Source organism: Mugil cephalus, chromosome 6, assembly GCF_022458985.1.
Source record: "Mugil cephalus isolate CIBA_MC_2020 chromosome 6, CIBA_Mcephalus_1.1, whole genome shotgun sequence".
Lineage (NCBI taxonomy): Eukaryota > Metazoa > Chordata > Actinopteri > Mugiliformes > Mugilidae > Mugil > Mugil cephalus.
Window position 1 is genome coordinate 3,013,418 of NC_061775.1, and position 22,544 is coordinate 3,035,961.

The following is a 22,544-nucleotide window of genomic DNA, read 5'->3' on the forward strand; positions in this document are numbered from 1 at the left end:
GACATGAAGTCAGAAATAGACACTTATTCCCTAAGAGTTTGTGCATGTTTGGTAAATGTTTTTAGTGCGCGTGCACACATTTGTTTGCATGTGTGTTTGCCTGAGTGCTCCACTGAGTGAGTGGGTAGACGTGCATGCAGTAACTAGAATAAAAATAGATGCAAGTTTGTGTATGAGCACAGCACCTGTGCACGTTTCTGTCAGGCGAAGAGCAAGCGTGGGTACGTGTACACCTGCAACTGTGGTGTTACTCACTCGTGCACTGCAGGCCATGCTTTTTCTGCAGGGTCTTGCTGCATAGTGAGCAGGTGGCACAACTGGAGAAGGAGCCAGGCACCAAACGATGGCCATTGCTGCTGCTGCTTCTGCACACTTTCTCTTTCTCTCTGGTCTCCCTCTCCTTCGCTCTGTCTTTCTCTCGGTTCTTACCCTGCATAGGAACAACAAAAGCAAACACAGAAGGCATTTTAATGTGCAAATTTGTGTCTTCTCCTTTACTTCACATGGCTGCGTATGACATTGCAGAACCGTGGCAGAGGCAGGGTATTTAATAGGGTTTGTGTAAGTAGATTATGGTGTTGTGTATGCAACATGCACACAGCTCAACTGTTTACACCAGAGGATTTGTTTTTGTAATAGGAAATACTGAAGAGGGTAGAGGCTGAATTTGGTCATATGTGCCTTTGCAGCTCAGGCAGCAGAATCTATTTCTGTTTCTGTGTTCTGGGATTACCTTGTCTTTATTGAAGGACCCAGTCACCCTGTTCCTCAAAGAGCTGAGAGTCCTCTTCACTTTGGTGCCTTTTTCCACCTTCTCTGAACGATCGTCCTCATCTTCATTCCTGGTAGAAGAAGAATGGAGCACAATGCAATACAAGCTATAAAATAAAGGACATAAGCTTTTACTGCTGGGGACTGCAAAAGGTTTGGTAAAAAATTTGAAGGCCCTGTGGCTAACAGTGGAGATCAGAGGTCAAGACCGTTCAGTCATTCCTTGATGTGTGATGTTTATCAACTTAAAAAAATATTCTACCAAAATTAAATGACATATGACTATTATTGTCTTTCATAAAAATCTTGCAGACTTATATTATATAGAACCAAATTATCATATAGTAATATAGTATGTAAATAACATATTTCAACCAATTATACTTTTTAGTGCATTTTTTAGAAAGAGGTGACTTTGCTATAATTAATGACACTATGTATTTTACCCCCTTTCAGTTTCGACCATATCTTGTTATAGATCTCTACTAGAACACCTCTACGCCCACAGACGAGGCACTGTACTCTGTGTAAAACTGTGTGAGAATCTGTTATATGTCAAAAACCTTCATTAATGTAAACATTTCCGAAGCTTTCGAGATAAGGGAACAACAATAAGGGCAGCACTTACTCATTAGAGAGGAACTCATACCAAGTAACACTTCCTGAATCTTTGCCGTCTGATCTGTTGTTTCTCTGCCTGGCTCTGTGAAGGACAATGAAATGAATTCATGAGAGGGTGTCGCCTTAAATGAAACCAACCAACTAACAAAATGCTTCAAGATAATAAAGCAGAGAAAAACAATCTGAAAGCATCTGGTGATTTTGGGCAGCAGTGAATGTTTTGGTCATTTTATTGTGAAGTTAGAAACACTCATAGAGCTCTGCAGATCCTTTCCAGGGATAAGGGCATACTGTGTCAGTGCACAAACAGGCACATGCAAACACACATGCCAAAGACATGCATGCACAGTAACAGTGGCACACACACACACACACACACATCCTGGTTACAGTCTGGCTCTGCTGTTTCTCTGGAGGCTGGGATTTGAACAGAAGTGGGAGCACACAGACCTCCCTCTCCTGTTTACTTACCCATGATACAGCTTTAGCTCCTGCAGAACTTTCTGTACCATCAGCCTAAGACAAACAAGACACTGAGACTGAGTGGTGGCATCAAGAGGAGAGGAGAGGTCAGGTCAGGAGAGGAGAGGAGAGGAGAGGAGAGGAGAGGAGAGGAGAGGAGAGGAGAGGAGAGGAGAGGAGAGGAGAGGAGAGGAGAGGACGAGACTTCTGGGAGCTGAGTGTCAAACAGTGATTTAAGAGAGTATCCTCCCTTGTCTGCTGTGGTCCACACAATTGCCAGAGTCCTCATATAATATACCCACACACGCATACAAACACACACACTAAGGGGCCATCTAAGGAGCTGGGAGAGAGATCTGGGGGAGGGGGTTGCAGACATATGACATGGTGCAGAAATGTCAGGAGAGAATGGGGAAAGCCCCTCTTATGTGGGAGTTAGGTAGCCATACCAGACTATTTACAACTACAGAACAGTATGTGCACTCCTGTACAGAGCCCATTCAAACCTACACATACTGTATAATGCACTCAGTGCTCCTGTAAGTAAAACCAAAGCAGTATATTTATTTATTTCCATTCAAGCATAGTTAAACCTGTACCGCAGGTCAGACAGAAGCCTCTTCTGGAAAGGAAACATGTACACATTCCACAATATTTTCCAAGTCCCATAGCGCTGCTGTAATTGATGATAGCTTACTTACATATGGCTCTGTCCTTCAGTAGAATGCAGGTTTTCTTCTGGATCGAACTCATCTGCTGCAGGAGAGAAAGGTGGACAGGTCACATACGTAAAGAGCCGCCTGCTATATACAAGTGCTCTGCATGTAGAAACACTGAGCCAAACCTCCTGCTGCCCTCGCAGCCTGTTTGGATGTCTGTACGACACGAGAAATGTGTGCTGCACGGGAACATTCGTCTGTGGCGAGGATGTCTGAGCGGGCGTACAGATGTCTGCCAGGCGCACTGCCAGCCTGAAAGCATTGAAGAATAAACACACATGAATATGATGTGCCCACATTGTCTGTTTTGCCACCGGAGTACAAAAGTCATATTTATTTACATATTAGCCTTCATTAGTTAGTTACATTTATTAACTCATGGTCACTTTGGTCAGTAAGTTCTCCACCTTTGTGAAAAAAAAATAAATGCAAATAATGTATATTTCTGTCAGAATTGAGTTATTTAGGACTGAATATACTGATAGCAAGTTAGGAGTCAAAAAACATCAAATACGCATCAAGGAGGCACACTGTTGACCTGGTCGCCCAGTCTCACGCATATAATCTTACTGCTGTAAAAACGCTAAATGCTAAATCTGCTTATCTGCTACCAAATGTGCATTAACCCACTTATATCATTTTTTTTTCTTTTAAAAATGGTTTAAAATGGTATTGAAATATGGACTGACTGATGCATTGCTGGTTTTGGTGATTTTTTTTTGGTGATATAACAATGAACTCCAATTACCCTCATGCTGGGGCCATCCGACTCCTCTCCGGGACAGCAGTAGGTCTGCTGTTGGGTGGACTGAAACAGACTATGCTGATCCTCATCATCCTCTCTCTCCCCATCGCTGTCCAGGCCCACGGTGTCCAAACTCAGCCTGGCAGCACACAGAGCATACGGTTAAGCAGGCAGTGTGATGTATTTATTAACTAAACAAAAGTTCTGAGTGAGGTGCTACTCTACAGTGAGTGTTTATTTATATGTTCCTTTTCAGTTTTGTTTTCATACAGTATTTCGGTGCACTGTTCATTTTCACACCTCAATGTTGCATTACCAGCATTATTTAAAACACCATCAAATGACAACCACACAAACCACCACAAACCATCACCTCAGTTCAGTAACTCACACAAAAGTTCTCTCAAGCAGAAAGTTAATACAACTTGTGAGACAGTCTGGTTATTATTTATAAGGTGCTATATTGAAATAACTTATTCATCAAGAGATTTCCTCCATTCTCACCTCCTCCCCAGGTTAATGGGAGACACAGGAACACCCCAGCTGTGCCTCCGAGATGTCGACATGGATCTGACCAGAATAGGGAAGCTGTCCAGGTCTGGCTCTCCTTCTAAATCCATTGCGGTTTCGTCCGTTACTCCTTCTTGTCCTGTTTCTGGGTTTGCAGTTTCCATTGAGCCCACTAGTCCATTCACATTTATTGTCAAGCTTAGCCCTACTGCAGGACCAACTGAGTCACAGTCGTTAATGACACAATGCGGCAACAGCTCGGGAGTAAACTGAGTGACCACAAAGGTGCAAGGAGGTTCCTTTGCAGGCTGGTTGGAGGAAGGGAAAGATGGTGCATTGACCTGTGGAGAGTATATCGCCAGAGAAGTCTGTGCAGGTTGGTGGATGGTAGGAGTGTCTGTGTTTAGAGACAGGCTGGAATTTTGGTGGGTTTTGTTCTCAGACACTGTATTCGGACCACAGGACGCTGCAGCCTGTGGGACTAGTGAGCCTCCTTCAAGGTCTTTGAAGTACTCAGAGTCTCTGAGAGAGGAACTGAGGGCCTGGACGTCCTCCACACTGCTGCTCAACTCCACACAGGGGCAATCGTAGTCGCTGACTTCTGAACATGCGTCCTGCAGGATAGAGAGAAGTTAGGAAGCAGAAAACAGCTGTGAAAGACAATATAAAGCTAGCCATGGTTAGCAGCTCTGAGAAGCAGTACTGTTTTTAGCTAAATAGTTTCCAGATTCAAGATTCAAGATCACTTATTGATCCCCGCAGGGAAATTGTTTTATAAGAGTCTCAAGACAACAGAGAACACATGTGTGACCAGACACAGACATAAGAGTACAAGAAAAAAAAAAAAAGTAAAAAAAGTAGTGTGGGAGTGAGGTAGTAAGTTATGAGAAATATTCTGAAAATATACAGTTCAATCTATAATCCCAGACATGAGACATATGTACATTTACATACAGTTTTGCAGGCTGTTGGTCATAAAACAAAGTATTGGACTCTCTGTTATTGTTGCAGTTGTGAATGTGTGTGCCCAGTTACACAACAATCAATAGTTTTTGTGATGTGTCAATAAAAACTAAAACCAAATCATGAAAAGTGAGCGGATGAGATCTCTAAAGCAATGAGCCTGAACACCATCTGAGCCATGTGACAAACATTAATATATATAAGTTAAAAGTCTGACCTAGAGATCATTTCAAATGATAACACAGAATTCATTTATTGTGCACCTTGAATGTCTGACAAATATCAACTTCAAGCTTTGCAAAAGTACTTGCCAAACTCAGGGGATTAATCTTCAGGGGAGTATGAATATCTACACAAAGTCACATGAACTGAGTTTTAAATATGGGCCAAAGAGGTGGACAAACCAACACAAGACATGTTGCTTATGCATGGCTACAATGAATGTGTAAAACTGGAAATCCATTTTAAAGAAATCTGGGATTAAGAATGTAGAGCTTGACCTGGTCATCACTGTTGTTACCAAAGAAGGCATCCTCAGCAATAGAGGCAGGAGATAATGAGGAGGAAGATCCTTTTCCGCTGGGAGCATGAGGCTGGACGCTGAGCCGGGCACTAGGAGGCCCACAGGGCTGACTACATGGCTTGCACTCCGACGCTAAAAAAAAAAGAAGAATCAATTTGATATTTGTTAGTTAGCAGTTCCCCAAAATGCAATCACTTCAACGCAATTGACAGAGAAGAAAGGCACACATTGCTGAACAGGTTTGGATCAGGCAGCAGTGCATGCCGTGCTCCAGCCTCGCTCCGAAAGCGCTTTACATTTCCACTGCATAAACAGATTCCTTGATTCACATGATGCCACAAACCACCGTCACCACTAGCAACTGCTCAACGAGCCAGCATTAGTCTCCATGTCAGTGGTGGAGAGCTGGAGATTATTCCCTCATACTGTCAGCGGCCCTAAGAGCTGCTTGGCAAAGATAAATAATATAACATATTAAAGTAAGCTCATGCACAGTCAAATGTATGGTAGAAGTAAAATGTGTCATTATGACTATGTCTATGCTATGTTCACTACTGGAGTTTCTACCACACTGTGCCCATCTGAGGAAGCTAAACCTAAACAGGTTAAACAATGTTCATTTCAGAAGGGAGCGTCTCCTGCGCACACAGCAGTTCTGTGTCTCCATCAGCTGTCCTTCAGAAGTGAGGCAGTGAGTCATTGAAAGTCAATGGTAAAATGCACTGTAGACACATTGCGGATTACACGGCTAAAATAAAACTACTAACCCAAGTGGCTTTAAAAACACACAAAAAAATGAAACATTATTGAATCCATCGTACTGTTTATGATATTTTGGACGCATGTTTGTGTTTGTGCCACTGTCTTTACCATATTTTAGAATCTTAGTTGAGTCAAATATTATAATATAGACACCTTGGCTATAAAAGTTACTGCCACTAACTCTGAGCTGGTAAGGGCTAGTTTAATGTTATATTTCCAATAGCAGTAAAGAAGATGATTCTGTAGGATTACTTCTTGATTTTGTCTGTTTAGGCCTTGATCACACTAACGCTACACTCACGCTAAATAAAAGCTTCACTGACAAACTAATCTGGATCCAGGCTCTGTAGGACTGAAGATATCCCTTTGCCTCTTTGTCAGTCCGTTCCTCTGCTGCTGACATACAGTCACCTTTGAGTAACAGACCTCAGCTGTAGTTATAGCACTATGATAAAATACAGACTGAATCTTGCACCTTGTCCTGCTATAAACCAGCAGCATCCACTCCCGACAGCCAGAGATGCTCTCATGTAAACACACAGGCAGACGAATTGTAGATCCAGTTTTCTATATTACTAAATCACCAGCCGAGGCTGCAGGGGTGGCAGTGTCCCCGCTGCAGGGAGAATTTGTTTGCGTCCAAATCCCACTCGTGTAAGTGTAAACTCAGTACAGAGACTGGAGCGGCCGCTTGATGCTGTCTTGCAGCGCCGCTGTGGCCTTTTATGGTTGGCCTCTCATATCTCCTGAGACATGACACAAGGTTGAAAAATCAGTGTGTCCCTGTGCATTCGTTTTCAGGTGTGTATGTGTGTGTGTGTGTGTCTCTATAACCGTTTTTGGCACCGTCGTGGTCATCTGTTTTCTCTGTTTTACTCTGGCTCTACATAACAAAGGGTGGTCTGACGCTGCTCCTAAAACTAGTGACTATTATCTTCTGATAAATCACCAAAAGACTTAAACACATCACCTAAATCTTTTTAAAGGGGTGCACCTATTTCACTCATATTCACTAATTCACTAATATTTTTCTCATTTTTGTTCCTGTTCTGAACGTGCAGCACCCTGGTATCATCCTGACTGCTTTTCCTTATTCAAATCTTAGTTTTGATTTAGGAAAATAAAATCTAAAAAAGCCGAACTCAGTCCACAGTAATACAACTTAAGATGTTAAATGTCAATCAGGATAAAAAGAAAAGTTTTAATCTATATTATTATATTAGCAATTTCTATGTTACAGATAGCTTTTTTTTTTATTACATGGTTTTAATCTCTATCTCACAACGGTATTGTAGTTTATCACTGTATTTCTTGTTTTTCTTCGTCCTCTGATTAACCATTTGTATAAGCCCTCACAGCACTGTATTGTGAACTGTTCGTTTGTGTTACCTTTTTTAAAATATGGTGCAAATAAATAACTAAACTAAACGAAACTAAACTAAACTAACCTTGGAGGAAACTAGGGCACATGTTGGCCACAACGTTTCCGTGCATACACTTGCAAACATGGTAGTCACAAGAGGAACCAAGGTGTCATGTGAAAAGGTCAGTTGATGAGTTAATTCATGCAGATATAAATGTGTTTCCAAAATATCCACTGTTGCAACTATTACAACAAACAACTTCCTGAATGAGCTTTATTTCTGGTGAGGTACAAACTGCTGCTCAACGATAGAAACGACAGATTCCAAAAGTAAAAATCACACTTCAAACTCAGATATATTTACATCCACTACTTTTCCAGTGGCACTAAATGCCTCAGTGACGGTACCTTATTGGTTCAAGGACCGGTGTCCAAGTGTGTCTTGGTGTTGTGTGACAGATAGTGTGTGTAGGTAGAGACAGAGCACAGAGGCTGTTAGATCTGAGCTCGAGGCGCACATCAAAACAACTGTCATCTTGCAGATCCTCTTTGATCAGAAATTCATGCGACTACTGTTTCAAAGTGCCCGAGCTACACAGAGACTTGGGCTGAGGCAAAATGGAAGCGCTCTGCACGGTTCTTTGTGGTGAAACCTCACATAACCATCTGAAGATAAGAGCATGAGAACTCAGGCTGTGAGATATATCGAATTCGGTGTGTTGCACAGGCATCGATAAGAGAAAGTCAAGTCTGTGAGTCAGATTTACTTCATGGGTTTAGTGTGGAAACCAGTAATTACACCAAGCTTCGGTAAAAAAAAAAATAGAAAAAACAGCCGCAAACAGGCCAAAGCAGCAGCACCACTTATGCAAAATGATTAAATGATTTCAATTCAATAATTAGAAGCTTCTCTTTGAATTCAAATCATCGTGACATTTTTCTCAGTTCACAGTGCAGAGGAGCTTCTGAAATGACTCACTGAACTTCAAGCCAAACTCTCACACAGCAACCGTCATTCACCACAAGCCCCAATTGGGTCAAAATGATCAACAGCAGCTCTGTGAAAAGACCTGAATGGAGTTAGAAGAAGAGAACGAAAGGAAGAAAAGCTAAGGGGGCACATGCAGTGCATATCAGGCACTTGGGTCGCGCCCTGCCCTCATCCGGCCTCTGCTGGGTTACACGCCGCTGCTACGTGACTTACAACCTGAATGGAAAACCAGATTACCTCTCTTGAAGGACCATCTCTTCATCCAGAGTTTGGAGAAGGACGGCCAGGAGTTGTTAAGAGGAGAGTCCGCCATGGGAGCAGAGCAGTGGGGAGGCCAGCTGGAACTGGAGCTCACTCACACTGGAGCTCTGGCACCCAGCGAGAGGAAGAGGGAGGGATGGAGGGAGGGGAGTCAAGAAAGAGAGAGAGAGAGAGAGAGAGAGAGAGGGAGTCCAGAAGAGGATCAGCTGGTTGGGGATTACCTCCAGAGGAAAGAGGGAAAAAAGAGCTGAAGGGGTAGGTAGAGCAAAGAAGATAAATAAAAACAGTTCTAAAATTCTTTGTAATAATATAGACACGTACAACCAATCCAAGCAGAAAAGAAAAGAACAAAGGAGACACACATTTATTGTTTAAAACTTTCGGTTTTACTTTAAAAGCAGCATCAGGACCTGTTAATTCCACTTCTTACTTCTCCAGCCAAGTTTACAAATGCACATAATAGTTTACGGGAAACAGAGCAGAAACAGAAAAAGAGAAGGAAGTATACGCAATGAAAGTATAGCTGTATAGTCCTGACTCAGGGAAAACTAACCACCACATCTTGTCTGAAAACCAGTAATATATATATATTTGTTTTTAAAGGCTTAAAGTAGAGCAGACAACTGTACAGGCGAGGACATAAATCTATCTCCTACAGCAAGAGGCAGAGTCTGACAATTCTTGCAACCACTGCGCCTCTTAAACTGCACCAGTGTAAGTACGGATGACTGTCAAGTTTAGCTCACCGCACATCAAGTGGAAAACACTCTTTACTTTCACACATGGAAAGCAGAGCACTGGCACAGAGAAGGCAAGTGTATTGAAGTGAATTGTGAAGTGCACAAAGGTCACTCACATTTCAGGAGACGTATAAACAATTGATGGTAGTGGAAATAAGCCCTTGTGTCATTTCAAACCTGGAACAAACGAAAAAACAGACTCTACTTACATTGGTTGATCAGTACCAAGTCGCAGCATGTAAATCCTCCCCCGAGATGAAGAGATGGAGACGTTCCTTCGTTGGACTGTGCTGTGTGAGAGTGTCGGGCTCACACCGAGTGCAGACAGACAAAGCAGCAGCAGGAACGCATCGCTGCTTCCTCTTTTTTTTCTTTCTGTGCTACTAAATAGCTAACAGTTACTTACAGGTTCACACATCACCAAGTTGCAGGCGGTTTTCAAAGACGCGACGGCTTTCATCAACCACTGACACGACCACGAACTGTGTGTGGACTAAAGTGAGCAAGTACATCACATATGGGTTGTTGCATCATGTTTCTGGCCTGCACCATGTTTTTGCAACTTCTGCCGCTCTCCTGCACAGACTTGAAATACAGGGTTAGGAGGAACTAATGGTGTTTATAGTGGTTTCAGTCAGAGCAGATCTTCACCCCGATGTAAGTTGTGCTGCTGCTGCTTACTTTGAAACCTCTGAACGTGAATGAACGCTAACGCTTTTGTCGTTGGGCTGCCAGGCCTGGTGTTTTCCCTTAAAATCTAATTTGCATGCAGTAAAAATGTGCAATCTGCAGTCTGCATTACCTCAAAGTGATTGTGCACTGAACAGTGATGGAAGTATTGAGGTCTTTTACTTAAAAACACTAGTGGGGCTGTAAACATACTCAGTAAAAGCCCAGCATGAGAAAGTCTGTGAGTGTTAGCAGCAAAATGTAATTCAAGTGTTTAAGTTCAAATATTAGTTTGGTCTTCAGACTGATGTGATGTCATAGAGTGTATCAGATCACATTAGATGTTTCTCACTGAATAATCAGTGCATGACTGACACATTAATGATGGAGGTGGAGTTGCAACTAACTACTTTATATTTAGTTTCATGTACATACACTGATCATCCACAACATTATGACCACTGACAGGAAGAGTAAATGATGTTAATCACCTTGTGACAGAAAATGTTCTGCTGGAAAACTAGATCCCAAACTGATCAAGTATCTGTGGGATGATCCACAGAGGCCCCTCCTCTCAACCCAGAGAACCCAAAGACCCCACTAACAACATCCTGTTACCAGGTACCACCCTCAGAAGACCCATGTCCATTCTCTGATGAGTCACAACTGTTTTGGAGGCACAAGACCTACACAGTATTAGGAAGGTGGTCATAATGTTATGCCCGATTGATGTACACACAAATCTGTGACGTTTAAAATTAGTATTTGCCAGAAACTAATACGGTTTAATAACAATTATGTATTTTAAAAAACTGTGTTATTATCCACTACCTAAAATGGGTGGTTGTGGCTCAAGTGGTAGAACAGATTTCCCGTCACGAGCCAAACTCGAGTCTTAACATGTAGCTCCACCCTCACTGGTGTGTGTGTGTGAGTAACAATGTCAAATAGCACAGGCACAGCCCACTTACAATTAAAAATGTTTAAAACATGTTTTAAATGTTTAAAAGCACCTAGCCCTGTGAAGTAGAGTAAATGGTACAATAATGGGAAATTTATTATAGTATAGTAGAGTATTGTCATTAAGTGTTAGTGGTGGTAAAGTGGTCATGTGGAACTATTTGTGCCTACCTTCCTCAATCCATAGTTAAGAAGAGTGAGAAGACACATATTCTGCAATAATTTTATTCATAATTTTAATATAAACAGTTAATTGTTGAATAATTTACACACAGCAAGATTTTTATTTTCATATCATTGCAACATTGTCTTTACATGTCACTACTTGGCTCTCCTTTGAAAACATAGAAAAAATAAATTGTCAAGCGTTCATTTAGTCATGGCACATTTTTGATCCTGTACAATATGCATGTATTTCTGTCTGTGTGTATGTGTTCTAGCGTGTGTGTGTGTGTGTGGGAGAGAGAGTGTGTATTGTCTTTGTTGATATTTGTGATATATATAGATAATGGCACATTTGGATCCAGTGTGAGGGATGAAGCGATCTCTGTGGGTTGCAGGTTCTGGGGATTTGGACTGTACACACACACACACACACACACATATACACCTGCTGTCTGCATACGCACCGACGTCTCAACATAATGTATACACAACATATCCCAAAAATTAATACATCAGCATATTCATCGGCAATAAAATGACATTAATAAAAGAGGTATCCTGCAAGACTACACACAGCATTCTGGGGACCACCTATGTGCACCGAGGAGAGACTTGAAGACACAGAGGGGAGGAGGAGAAGGAGGAGCAACCAGACAAAGAAAGCCGTGGTAAAGACTTCAACCGAGGACAACACAGACTCAACTCCACTGTTTTCAACGACACAGCACAGGGAACAGGACAGAGACAGATAGAAGGTACTGGTGTGGAAACTGGAGCAGACCACTGGCCCCAGAGGTGACTCTTGCAAAGTCACCAAGAGGCTGCTTTCCCTCACATTTGTCACAAACAGGGCACCTCAAACGGCCATCCATGACAAATATGAACGGTTCATCGCCTGCTGGCAGACAGTACTTTATTCATTGGTAATGGAAGGTGTTTAACCTTTACATTCAGCCTTTAAAGGGACAGTTCCAAGTTTTGGGAAGCTGCGCTTAGATTAGAAGCTTGATGAGATGGTGTTTTTCTTAGTTAGCTTTGCATAAAGTTGTAATTGCTCTGACCAGAATAAACAAAAATACATAGAAATGCAGCACTGTTCAAGAGGATTTCTTGGTCGGGATGTGACAGTCTACGATTAGCCTGGAAATGGTCAGGCGATAAGCAGCCACGAAGCTGCAATTAATCCAAGGAGTTTATAGGTGCTGGTTTTATTATTATTTTACTGTTGACCAGGACGACCCAGGCTGTTTCACAGTTTCTAATATTCATGCTACGCTAAATGTTTTGAAACCAAGTGCATTTCTCCAAAGCTTTGCACTATTCCTTTAACACCTCCAACTTTACAGTCTAAACTTGATATGCTTTTTAGCTTATTCTGAATTTTAGCACACTCGTGTTTGCTCTTCCCAACAGAGGACGTGCAGTGGTCTTTTCCAGTTTTTCACATAAAAAAACAAAACAACCAAAAACAAAACACATTCGCAAACTTTGTCAGAAACAACTCATGGGGGAAAAAAATGGAAATAAAACATCTGTGACAGGTGATGTATATGTGCGACAGAGGAAAGGCTTTATGGGTGTCATGCTGCTGTGACCAGATGGGGCGGTGGTGGTTCAAATGCACAGGCCTCTTCAGGCCAACATTCAGAACATGCATCGGATTAAGAGCAGGGGTTTGCGAAACGTTTCAGGCCACATACTGTTTATGTTACACAGGGGTTGAGCCCTCAGACTGGAGTTGTGCTGCTCCTGTTAAATACATTGACAGACTCGACTCTGCTCGTTTCTGCGTAGTGGGTTGTGTCATGAAAAAAAAAATCTCTTTTTAAAATTTAGAAAAAAGTTATATACACAATGATAATGTTAAATTCATAATGTACAAGAGTAGTAAAAGTTTACAGTCAGAAAAAGTAATTTGTCCTCCCTACTTTGGCTAAAAAAAAAAAAAAAAAAAAAAATAGAAATCAACATCTCTAAAATGTAATACTTTTTTTTCTTTAAAACAATAATACATACAATGCTTTGTTCTCACCCTGCGTCGCGTTGCTAGCGTGCTCTGTCCAACCAGAGTTTAACAAAACCAAAACTTCCCTAAAAATCAAGTGCTTTTGTTTTTCAGGGGCCAAGAAATTCCACTGCTATTTACACTTAAAAAGCTTATTAATTAGTTCAGTTGTGTAGAAAACCAAGGAACAAATGAGTGCATCATGGGGATCGCAATGCAGTCACTTGTTTCTAAATGTGGAGCTTTTTTTTTTTATGCATGTGCTTTGGGCATCACTGTCACAACAGACTGATGAGAAGCAAAATTGGTAAGCGTCAAATTACTGAGCTGGTATAGATATTCCATTTTCCATGCACAAAGCTAGCCAGAGCTTCGCAGAGTAGAGACACAAGTTCAGGTATTTTTCTCTTTTTGGTAACACTCATCTCTCATGTAATCCCACATTACAGTATATGAACAAACAGAATGTTTTCCACTGCAGCTGAAACTTAAAGAAAACTGAACGATTTTTAAAAAATATATATATAATGGAAAATCCTCTTCAGTGATTGGTGGAGACAGGGGGTCAGTCGGGGGGAGAGGGGTACTGCTCAGTGTGGGGAGAGGAATGGGTGGGAGGGGTCAGGCGGGGCTGGCTGTTAGTCAGAGCAAGGCACTGTGGGTCGGGGGCCCTGTTTGCTTTGCCACCCCTGACCTGCAATAATCCCATCCGCCCACTAGAGGGCAGTCCAAACCACATCACCTCTGAGCAAGTGAGGACGATTCCTGATTATCTTCAAAAGGGTCAGAAAAACAACAAGTCAGAGTTATGAGAAGGGCATTTGTGGTTGAAAACTTGTCCTTTGTCATCTCAATTTTGCAAAGGATGCTGAGAACTTGTGCTTCAGTCAGAGTACATAAAAAGGTAGGTAAGTTCTTCCCTCCTCCTCATCCTCCTCTTTATCCTCCAACCACAAAGCATCGGGCCGCCTCCCTGAGACGAAAAGTTACAATCTAGATTTCACGTCAGTTAATAGTTCTTATGGCACACAGGATTGTCCCAGTCCAGCTTTTCTCCTCTGCGGAGGGTGGGGACGCCCTCCTCTTTAAAACTTTTCAACCAGCCGCAACAGACCCAATCCATGGCGTTGACAGAAAATAAAAGTCATCCGTTGATATTCACAGTAGAAGAAAAAATATACATACAACACAGACAACAGAGAAACAGACTGGAGGAGACGTGGGGTCTGAACTGTTTGGAGCACAAAGAGACAGACTGACGGACTAGAGAAGAAGAGTGGGGCGTGACTCCAGACCATGGTGCAGTCTAGATGTGACTTGAAGAGCATGAGGCCGTTTTGACTCACGCTAATGTCACATCACCAGATATCAGCAGAGCCGCTCCTAAATACAGTCTGGAGGACTTGTGTATACATTTGGATAAGGGGGATATACCCAATAAAGCTACGCTGCTGCTTCTTCCAGTGTGTGGGGGAAGTCATTGTACAAAGGACTGTTGATGAAGGCCGCGTACTGCCCAGGGATTCAGACTGGGTGCGCTAGAGGCTGAGGCCGTTTATCTTGAAAACGTTCTGCTAATGCTGCCTTCAAATGGTGTCACGTTCACGAGTAAACTCGGCATGAACGGCGCCCTCACAAGCTCGTGACTGGAAATGTTCATGAGTTTTCCCCAGAAATGGAGGAAGTGGGTGGTAAGTTAATATAGTGTCATTTAGTTACAGCGTTGTCTTGGTCATTTTATAAAGTCACCAACATCGTCTCCATCGATTGACATGTCTGTTAGCTATCTACACCCTTGGCCTCGATGCTTTCTAGAAGCCAACAGTTGCCTAGCAGCGGTGTTTGTGTGTGCTCGATATCCCGTACCGTAAACACAAGCTCACGTGTTCAGTCTGAAGGCAGCATTCAAACTACACCCAAGCCAGGAACACATAATCAGAAACCGCCGCGTTCAATATTCCCGTTTTTCAGAAGCTCCCCAGCAACACAGGAAGAAGACAAACAATGAGACAGGAGGGAAAGAATTCATCAGCAGTGTTGGAGATAAGTGATATTATTCCAAATGATGGGATGTTGAGTAGGTGAGGGGGATGATGTAAGCTCTTTTGACTGATTCCTCCATATGCACTGAGGTAGACTCTGGCCAAACACAAAGACGACGACAACTACTAACTAACCGATGAGCAACTCCCGCTGCTCGCCACCAGTCATTCCACCCGTACAATAACAAACTAGACCTTTACATCGCTCCGCTCTCAAAAACCTTGAAATTGCCTCAACAGCAAAACCAACTGTGTTGACAATGATCATAATAAAATAAATATCTGGTATTTCAAAGATATGGGCACCTTCTTAATTAAAAATTGCATATGCATGTGAACACCACCACAAGATAAGCAACCTAGGTCAAGACAGAGAGGAGGGATGTGTCCCACTTCCATACTATGAACTAAATGTTTGGGTTTTGGGTGTGTAGTGTATTTATACTGGAAAACTTAATAAACACAGTATCTAGTGTGGAACAGAGACACAACCAAGCTCCACCCCTTTTTTCTGTCATGTACGCAACAACTTGACGGGCATCGGAATTTCAATTTTTTTTATACACCTTTTTTTCTGCTTTTATTTTCCAAACTATGTCACAAGATTATTTACAAAGTACAAAAGCCCAAGATTGTAACGACTACAAGCTAAAATCTATATCGGAGCCTCAGGTGTCTTTGAGAGCTGACAGCACAGACCCTGGCCAATCCACAGTGTCAAAGCTAAAGCACTGGGTGAACGTTTGTGGGACACTGAACTGAAACCAAAACATGAAACCTGCCTCCAAGACTTACAGCAAAGAACTCGTTTGTAGCCCAACAAAAGCAAAACTAGACGCAGCTTCGATTTCTCAACAGCACTGAGGCCTGTGTGTGTGTGTGTGTGTGTGGTGAACTAGCCAGTATAATTAGCCCGGAAATGGCTGTGTGTTTGAGAAGGCACTGGTTAAACAGGGAGGCAGCTTCTCTGCTATCTCTGACTCGATTCTGTGGGTTCTTGTTGTTGACAGAAAGCTGCCAAAGCTTTGGCTACACTATAAGTGCTGAAGGCTGCTCATTTAGATCGGAAACCACACTGACCTATATGTCAAAAATAAAAAATATATTCATCTCTACTGGTCTGCTGAGTGTCGCCTCGCCGCCTGAAGTGGTTAAAAACAGAGGAACTGACTATCTGCTGTGAAACACTGATGGTCTCTGGGCTCTGGATGAAGGTAATCGTGAACTACTCATCTTAAGAGACACCATGAAGTGTCAGCAAAGAGGACGATTAACTCTTCTGTGAGTACGGACACAGTTGACAGGAATGTTTCTGATTCCCAGCAGAAGGGAGAAACTTCAGAAAATCTAACAAATTTATTAGAAGCAATCAATTATTAAGAAGAAAAAACTACTTTCATGCGCGTGTTTTTCATCCGATGGGGGGGTGATGATAGGATCAGCGCTGCCAGCGGGCAGGCAAAACAGGAGGATGAGGGAACAAGGAGTTCTGACTAAAGCCTGGAATGTCAGACCTGAGTGAAATAGCTGCTGCACACTGTGTCCTGACTGCATGTGATAGCAGAAAGAATAATAGGATTAACAATCAACGCACAGGCCCCCAGCTCTCTCAGACACACTGACAGACAGAGGGAGGGAGGGAGAGAGAGAGAGAGACCTGTGGTGGACTAAATAGAGCTGGAACTTTCCATATTTCACTCCAGAGCTCAACCACAAAACCTGGAAATTTCCAGTGGGCTAATTTTGATTTTCTGTGGCCAATGAGAAGCCTCGGGAAGAGTGGGTTGGGAGGGAGGGGTTGTTGTCTGTGTTGTGAGTTTGCTAAATTTAACACAAAGGTCCTGAACTGTGACAGATCTCAGGTCAGAGAGGAAACGAATGCTACTGCTCACCACCTTCATCTGCTTTTGCCTGAGAGCTGGCGTTAACTCATTTTCTGATCCAAGCGCCACCACATTCATACCTGTGTTATATTCACCTCAACATATGAATCCTTAGCGTAGACTGAGCCCTTTAAATCCACAGAGGGACCTCGCAACGTTTTTACAGTAGCCCAGAACGGACAAACCGAACACCGGATCTAGAGGGCCTTCGTGCTTTTAGCAGACACAAGCTTGGAAAAGGAGAGGTGAGGTCAGTAAGCACTGTTTGCAATCTGCTATCCCACCACTAGATGCAGCTAAGTCACACACAGCGGTCCTTTAAGATAACCTAAGTGACAAAGTCTCTGACCTTAGGAACTGTTTCCACAGACGGCACAAAAAGTACGCGACAAGTCACAACCATGGGAAAAGATCTCAACTCCAGCGTGATCTGACCAGAGAAAGACAGCAGACATGGAGACAAACACGCGTTAGGTGTACTTTGACCTAAAGACACATTATTCCCCATTTGTACAGCTTCTTTTTTTTGTTTGGTTACTCTGTTTCATATTTTCTCTCATAGCTGTAGTGAAGTTGCCTCCAAATGTTGCCTTCTCAGTGGGATTGAGTTTTTTTGTAAGAAGAAAAAAAAAAAAAGAAGAAGAAAAATGCAGTGAGTTTACAATGTTACAGAGTTTTCCCATCCAGACAGTGCGAATACTCGAGGGACGCTAGAGGCCTAAGACACGGAGAGCACTGATGGTAGATTAGTGTGATTTCTGGGGCTATAAAAATAAGAACAAAAAAACAAAACAACCTGACAACACATATTACTAGCAAAGCTTCTGATGAAAAATATTACAAATATTAACTATTTACAGAAACATCAATGTCATATATTATATATAAAATATTGGTAGAGAAATACCAATATTCCATATATATATTATATATATTTATATATTTCTATACCCACTAAAATATATCAAAGCAGCAGCTATTGGTCAGTCTGAGGAACTCTTTTGTCCAATTCTTAACTGTTTAAATATCCTTCAGCTGTATAAGTGAGGACACAGAAATAAAACAGGAAAGAGGAGAAAATAAGTATAAAGCAAATAAATTAAAACTATTCACCAAACACCCGATGAATCTATGTGTAGTTTGGAATTCTGCAGAACCAAAAGAAAACAAAAAGAAAACATTCCTCTAGGAATAGATGTTTGTTCTAGGATCGAGTCTTTGCAAGTCAGCCCACTGATTAAGTCATTGTTCAAAAAGAAAATTAGTGTAAGCGCTGATAGACACTTCTCTTTGTTTATAGGCCACGTATAAAAAGGCCACTATCTTGAGTAAAAACATTTCACTTGGAGAAAGAAAGCACAGAGATGTGGAAATGCAGGTCGTTGGGAGAAAAGGAGGGACGAGTCTTGAGGAGGTTGAGCATGAGCAGCCTTCTTGGTTGTCTAAGGTTTGTTGTGTTCACAGTTTTTTTTCTTTTTTCCTCTGTTTCCATCACAGAGCAGTCCTGGAAACATGGGATTAGTGAAAAATAATAGATAGGTATTCTGGTAATAGAGTCTGATGTGTTGTGGAGCAAGTTAAAAACAAAATGTTACACCATGTTTGCATCCCTTGCTTGCCTGTGTTTGGCAGCCACGAGGAGAAAAATAAAAAGTCCTGAGATCTGCGTCTTTACTGAAGGGTTTCTCCAAGAATAAGAAAAATCATCAGAAAATGATGAGCGGAACATGAAGGATACAGATAAAATGGACTAGAAGAGAGAGGGGGTGGGGCAGGAGTGGGGGAAGGTTAAAACAAGTTCATTTAGGAAACAGGAAATGTTAGGAAGGGCTGGATCTGGGCAACGATAAGATTCTGCCGTTTTTCTTGCCACCGTTCATATGTGTGTAGGGGACATGCTCCTCATAGTTCCCCCTTAGGGCCACTGAGGGCCCGCTGTCCCTGCCTAAGCTCTCCTCTCTCTGGGAATATGAAGACGGGTCCAGAGGGATGCTCTCCATGTTATCCAAGTCCAGGTCAAACTCCTCCGTCTCAGGGACTTTGTTCTCCTCGCTGTAGAAGAAGGAGACCTCATGGAAAGATGGGTGCAGGTCCTCCCGCAGCATCTCAATGATTTCGTGGAACATCGGCCGCATCTTGGGATTGTACTGCCAGCACATTTGCATTAGGTTGTGCCTGGAGAAGGAGACATAAAAATGGAGTTTGAACAGGATTTCTTTTAAGTTGTGAGGAAAGTGGAAAACTGCCGTTAAGAAGACACTTTATTTACCATCTTCGTGTCCTACACTGAACCAAATAAATACAGCATAATAAAGCAGCTCTGGAATTAGATGTGACGTTTAACAGAAATACCCCCACATGTATACCGAGAACCATAACAGCAGCTGAACTGAGTGAGGAAGTGTTATTTCTAATGTCCTGGTATGGGTCGCACAAATGCCCGGCCATCAAAACATTACGCTCCTGTACACAAGATGTCAATTATGCTGCTGGTGTTACACTGCACTGAGAAATTCACGTTAAAGAATAAATTAGGAGCCTATATTTCCTCACATCCTCTCAGGGCAGTTATCAGGGCGGTCCAGGTATCCTCCGTCCATGACGAACTTCAGGACCTGCTCGTTGGATAAGCCCTGGTAAGGCTGCTCTGCTAGCGTGCTGATCTCCCACAGCACGACGCCAAAAGACCTGCAGACGAACACCAGCAAATGTCATCACATGCTCCAGGAATGTAATGAGCATTACCAAGTGTGCACAGCGCCCGCTGAGCAGTGAAGTGTGACTTACCAGCAGTCAGAGTGGGCAGTGAAGACTCCGTCCTTCAGGGACTCTGGAGCCATCCACCTGACTGGTAGCAGGCCTTTCCCTCCTTTACGGTAGTAGTCAGTTTCGTAGATGTCTCGTGTCATACCAAAGTCTGAGGGGGAAAGACCATAAAATATGTTCCTGTCAAAGCCCAAACACATAACTAAGAAAAATAAATCGCAACATGAACAAACGGAGGCTCTGATACCTCCGATCTTGACAGTATAGTCTTCTGCCACCATGCAATTTCTGGCTGCCAGGTCTCTGTGGACAAACTTCTTGGCATTGAGGTAGGCCATGCCATCAGCAATTTCTGCAGCCATCTGGAGCATGTCCTTCAGAGTAGGTGGTGGACAGCCAGATGGGTTGTTCTACAAAACACACAAAGACAAGTTAGACTTCAGCTGTAATCATTACCAATTAGTGAGCGTTTGCGGCCCTCCACTCTCTCCATTAGGTGTTCAGCTTTGCAAACCAGCACCCGTGAAGAGAAACAGACGAAAGTAAAATAAACTTAAGTTCAAAGAGCACACTGAAGGCTTTTCTTGTTTTACATCAGAACATTCAAATAGACAACCTCATGATCAACTAGAGTAAACAAACTATAGTCCAACTTGCAAGCGTGATTCAAGAGGGAAGAACTCTGCTCAGAGGTTTGAGGTTCGTCCTAGCTTCCTCTTTTGAGTAAACAAACTACTGCCACCTGCTGGTGTGAAAAGATATATCTTTTCAAGCAGGTGCAGAATCGATGCGGACCCTCAGCTATACTATTTGCAGTGCACAGCGTACAACTTTTTTTGGTCCAGGCACAGACAACGTAAGGCAAAGTCACAGTCGGCCTATGATGCCAGTAGTTCTTCGATGTCGGCTAGGTGTGTCCGAACCTTATCTTGAGTATGAAAGTAAATTCGTACCTCAGAGTCTGGCCTGAGACTCCTCAGGTAGCTCTTCAGGTCACCGTGGGTCATCAGCTCCATCACAACCAGTGTAGGCTGACCTTTGGACACGACACCTAAAAGTCGTACCTGCAAACAAACAAATATACATGCGGTCATAAACATGTACTACAAATAAGATACTCACATTGATTGCAAAGGATTTCTTGAAATTTAACATATTTTATTTATTTTTTAATAATGTTAAGTCGGAAGTTTTTAGTTATTTGAACTGTGTATTAAAAAGGACTTCCAAAGGGGAGAGTGCAAATACTGTATTGAATATATAGCTTACGATGCTGCGGAATCTTATTCACAAGACTAAATTCCATGTATTAAGTACGGATGTTTTTGAATAATTAACTTCAGGGTGGCTGAGAGAAAAGTGGAATTACTGTTTTCCAGGCAGCAAAGTTACCACATTAATAAGTTATTGCTACTGTGTACTCTCTCTACATCACAAGGTAAATAATAAACTTCTCTCCTGGATCTCGACATGGTTTTTACAGCTGACAGAACAGCATATGGCAGTTTAATTGGTGCTTAGTAGGCTGTGTAATAAAACAGCAATGGCAGGCACAATTGCTTACCAAGTGTGAACATTTGTTTTTGGAGTCAAACTGTGTGTCAATATGGACGCGTCAACACAACAAGCCAGTCATTATTCAGTGAGTCATACATGTTCATGCTGGTTTCGGCAAATGATGGAAAGCTGTAATAATATACTGTAATTCACATGTTCACAGAAAGCTGCTCCTTTCAGTTGTGTGCAGATGTGGTTTTAAAGGATTTTCATACCACGTGGTGACAGCTGAAAGCTTTCATGACAGAGGCCTCGTTGAGGAACTCGATCCTCTCTCGCAGGCTGGCCGATTCGTTGACCGTCTTGACGGCGACGCGCGTATCCGGGTCTCCTTTGACTATGTCTTTGGCAATTCCTTCGTAAACCATGCCGAAGGATCCCTGACCCAGCTCTCTGAGCAGCGTGATCTTATCACGTGGCACTTCCCACTCATCAGGAACGTACACTACACAAAACAGACACATCTTGTTATTGAGTGAACCATTCACAATTTATAGTTAGTAAGACTCCTTTTTTAAGATATTTTCTTACTGTCATTGGCGCTGAAGTACTCAGGGTTTGGTGAGGTGATGAGGTCTCCTAGCGGTCCTTCTGTTTGCCTGGAACAAAACCAAAATACGCATCTGAGAAACTGAAAACTGTGAGGTGATGTGAACTTTCTATAGCCCCCCTGACATTCTTGCTTCCTGAAAAGCATGTCTCTGTAGTTCGTCCCATCAAATTCTCTGCAAAGTAATCTAACTTAATAATACCCTCCACTTCAAATCTCCTTACTGGTTTATCGACTTAAAAACAAGCACAATATTCTGACTTTTATGCATATTCTGAAAATCCTCTCACCTCTTCTTGAGGACAAAAAAGACTCCGCCTCCGACCAACAGCAACATGATGAAGCAGATGACTGGGCCAATCACAATCCAAACCAAACCTGGATCAGCTACAACAAAAAGAGAAGGGAATTACTATTTAGATCAGTGTTGTTCTAACCAGCATCGTTATCAATGATCATCATTGCTGTTGCCCAATCTAAATTATTAATAATCCTTAAAGATGGGACTTCAGTTAA

General features: G+C 42.4%; 2 protein-coding genes across 3 annotated transcripts in view; both read right to left on the reverse strand.

Moving 5' to 3' along the window:
- The window catches only part of arhgef18b (rho/rac guanine nucleotide exchange factor (GEF) 18b), a 38,981-nt gene extending 30,123 nt beyond the window's left edge, over window positions 1-8,858 (reverse strand). The window contains exons 1-10 of one of the 2 annotated variants that reach the window (XM_047587224.1): window positions 8,668-8,858; window positions 5,292-5,446; window positions 3,823-4,442; window positions 3,322-3,457; window positions 2,699-2,825; window positions 2,556-2,610; window positions 1,864-1,908; window positions 1,400-1,474; window positions 734-842; window positions 256-430 (exon numbers count right to left, since the gene is read on the reverse strand). In XM_047587224.1, the coding sequence (XP_047443180.1) occupies window positions 256-430; window positions 734-842; window positions 1,400-1,474; window positions 1,864-1,908; window positions 2,556-2,610; window positions 2,699-2,825; window positions 3,322-3,457; window positions 3,823-4,442; window positions 5,292-5,446; window positions 8,668-8,743 (1,573 nt within the window). In that variant the 5' untranslated portion in view covers window positions 8,744-8,858. The remainder of the gene's footprint in view (window positions 1-255; window positions 431-733; window positions 843-1,399; window positions 1,475-1,863; window positions 1,909-2,555; window positions 2,611-2,698; window positions 2,826-3,321; window positions 3,458-3,822; window positions 4,443-5,291; window positions 5,447-8,667) is intronic. The other variant, XM_047587226.1, reaches the window with a different exon arrangement.
- A 2,411-nt stretch (window positions 8,859-11,269) lies between these two features.
- The window catches only part of insrb (insulin receptor b), a 76,943-nt gene continuing 65,668 nt past the window's right edge, over window positions 11,270-22,544 (reverse strand). The window contains exons 16-23 of the mRNA XM_047587602.1: window positions 22,319-22,415; window positions 22,010-22,077; window positions 21,694-21,923; window positions 20,875-20,985; window positions 20,169-20,331; window positions 19,943-20,072; window positions 19,709-19,843; window positions 11,270-19,330 (exon numbers count right to left, since the gene is read on the reverse strand). Coding sequence (XP_047443558.1) covers window positions 18,976-19,330; window positions 19,709-19,843; window positions 19,943-20,072; window positions 20,169-20,331; window positions 20,875-20,985; window positions 21,694-21,923; window positions 22,010-22,077; window positions 22,319-22,415 — 1,289 coding nt within the window. The 3' untranslated portion in view covers window positions 11,270-18,975. The remainder of the gene's footprint in view (window positions 19,331-19,708; window positions 19,844-19,942; window positions 20,073-20,168; window positions 20,332-20,874; window positions 20,986-21,693; window positions 21,924-22,009; window positions 22,078-22,318; window positions 22,416-22,544) is intronic.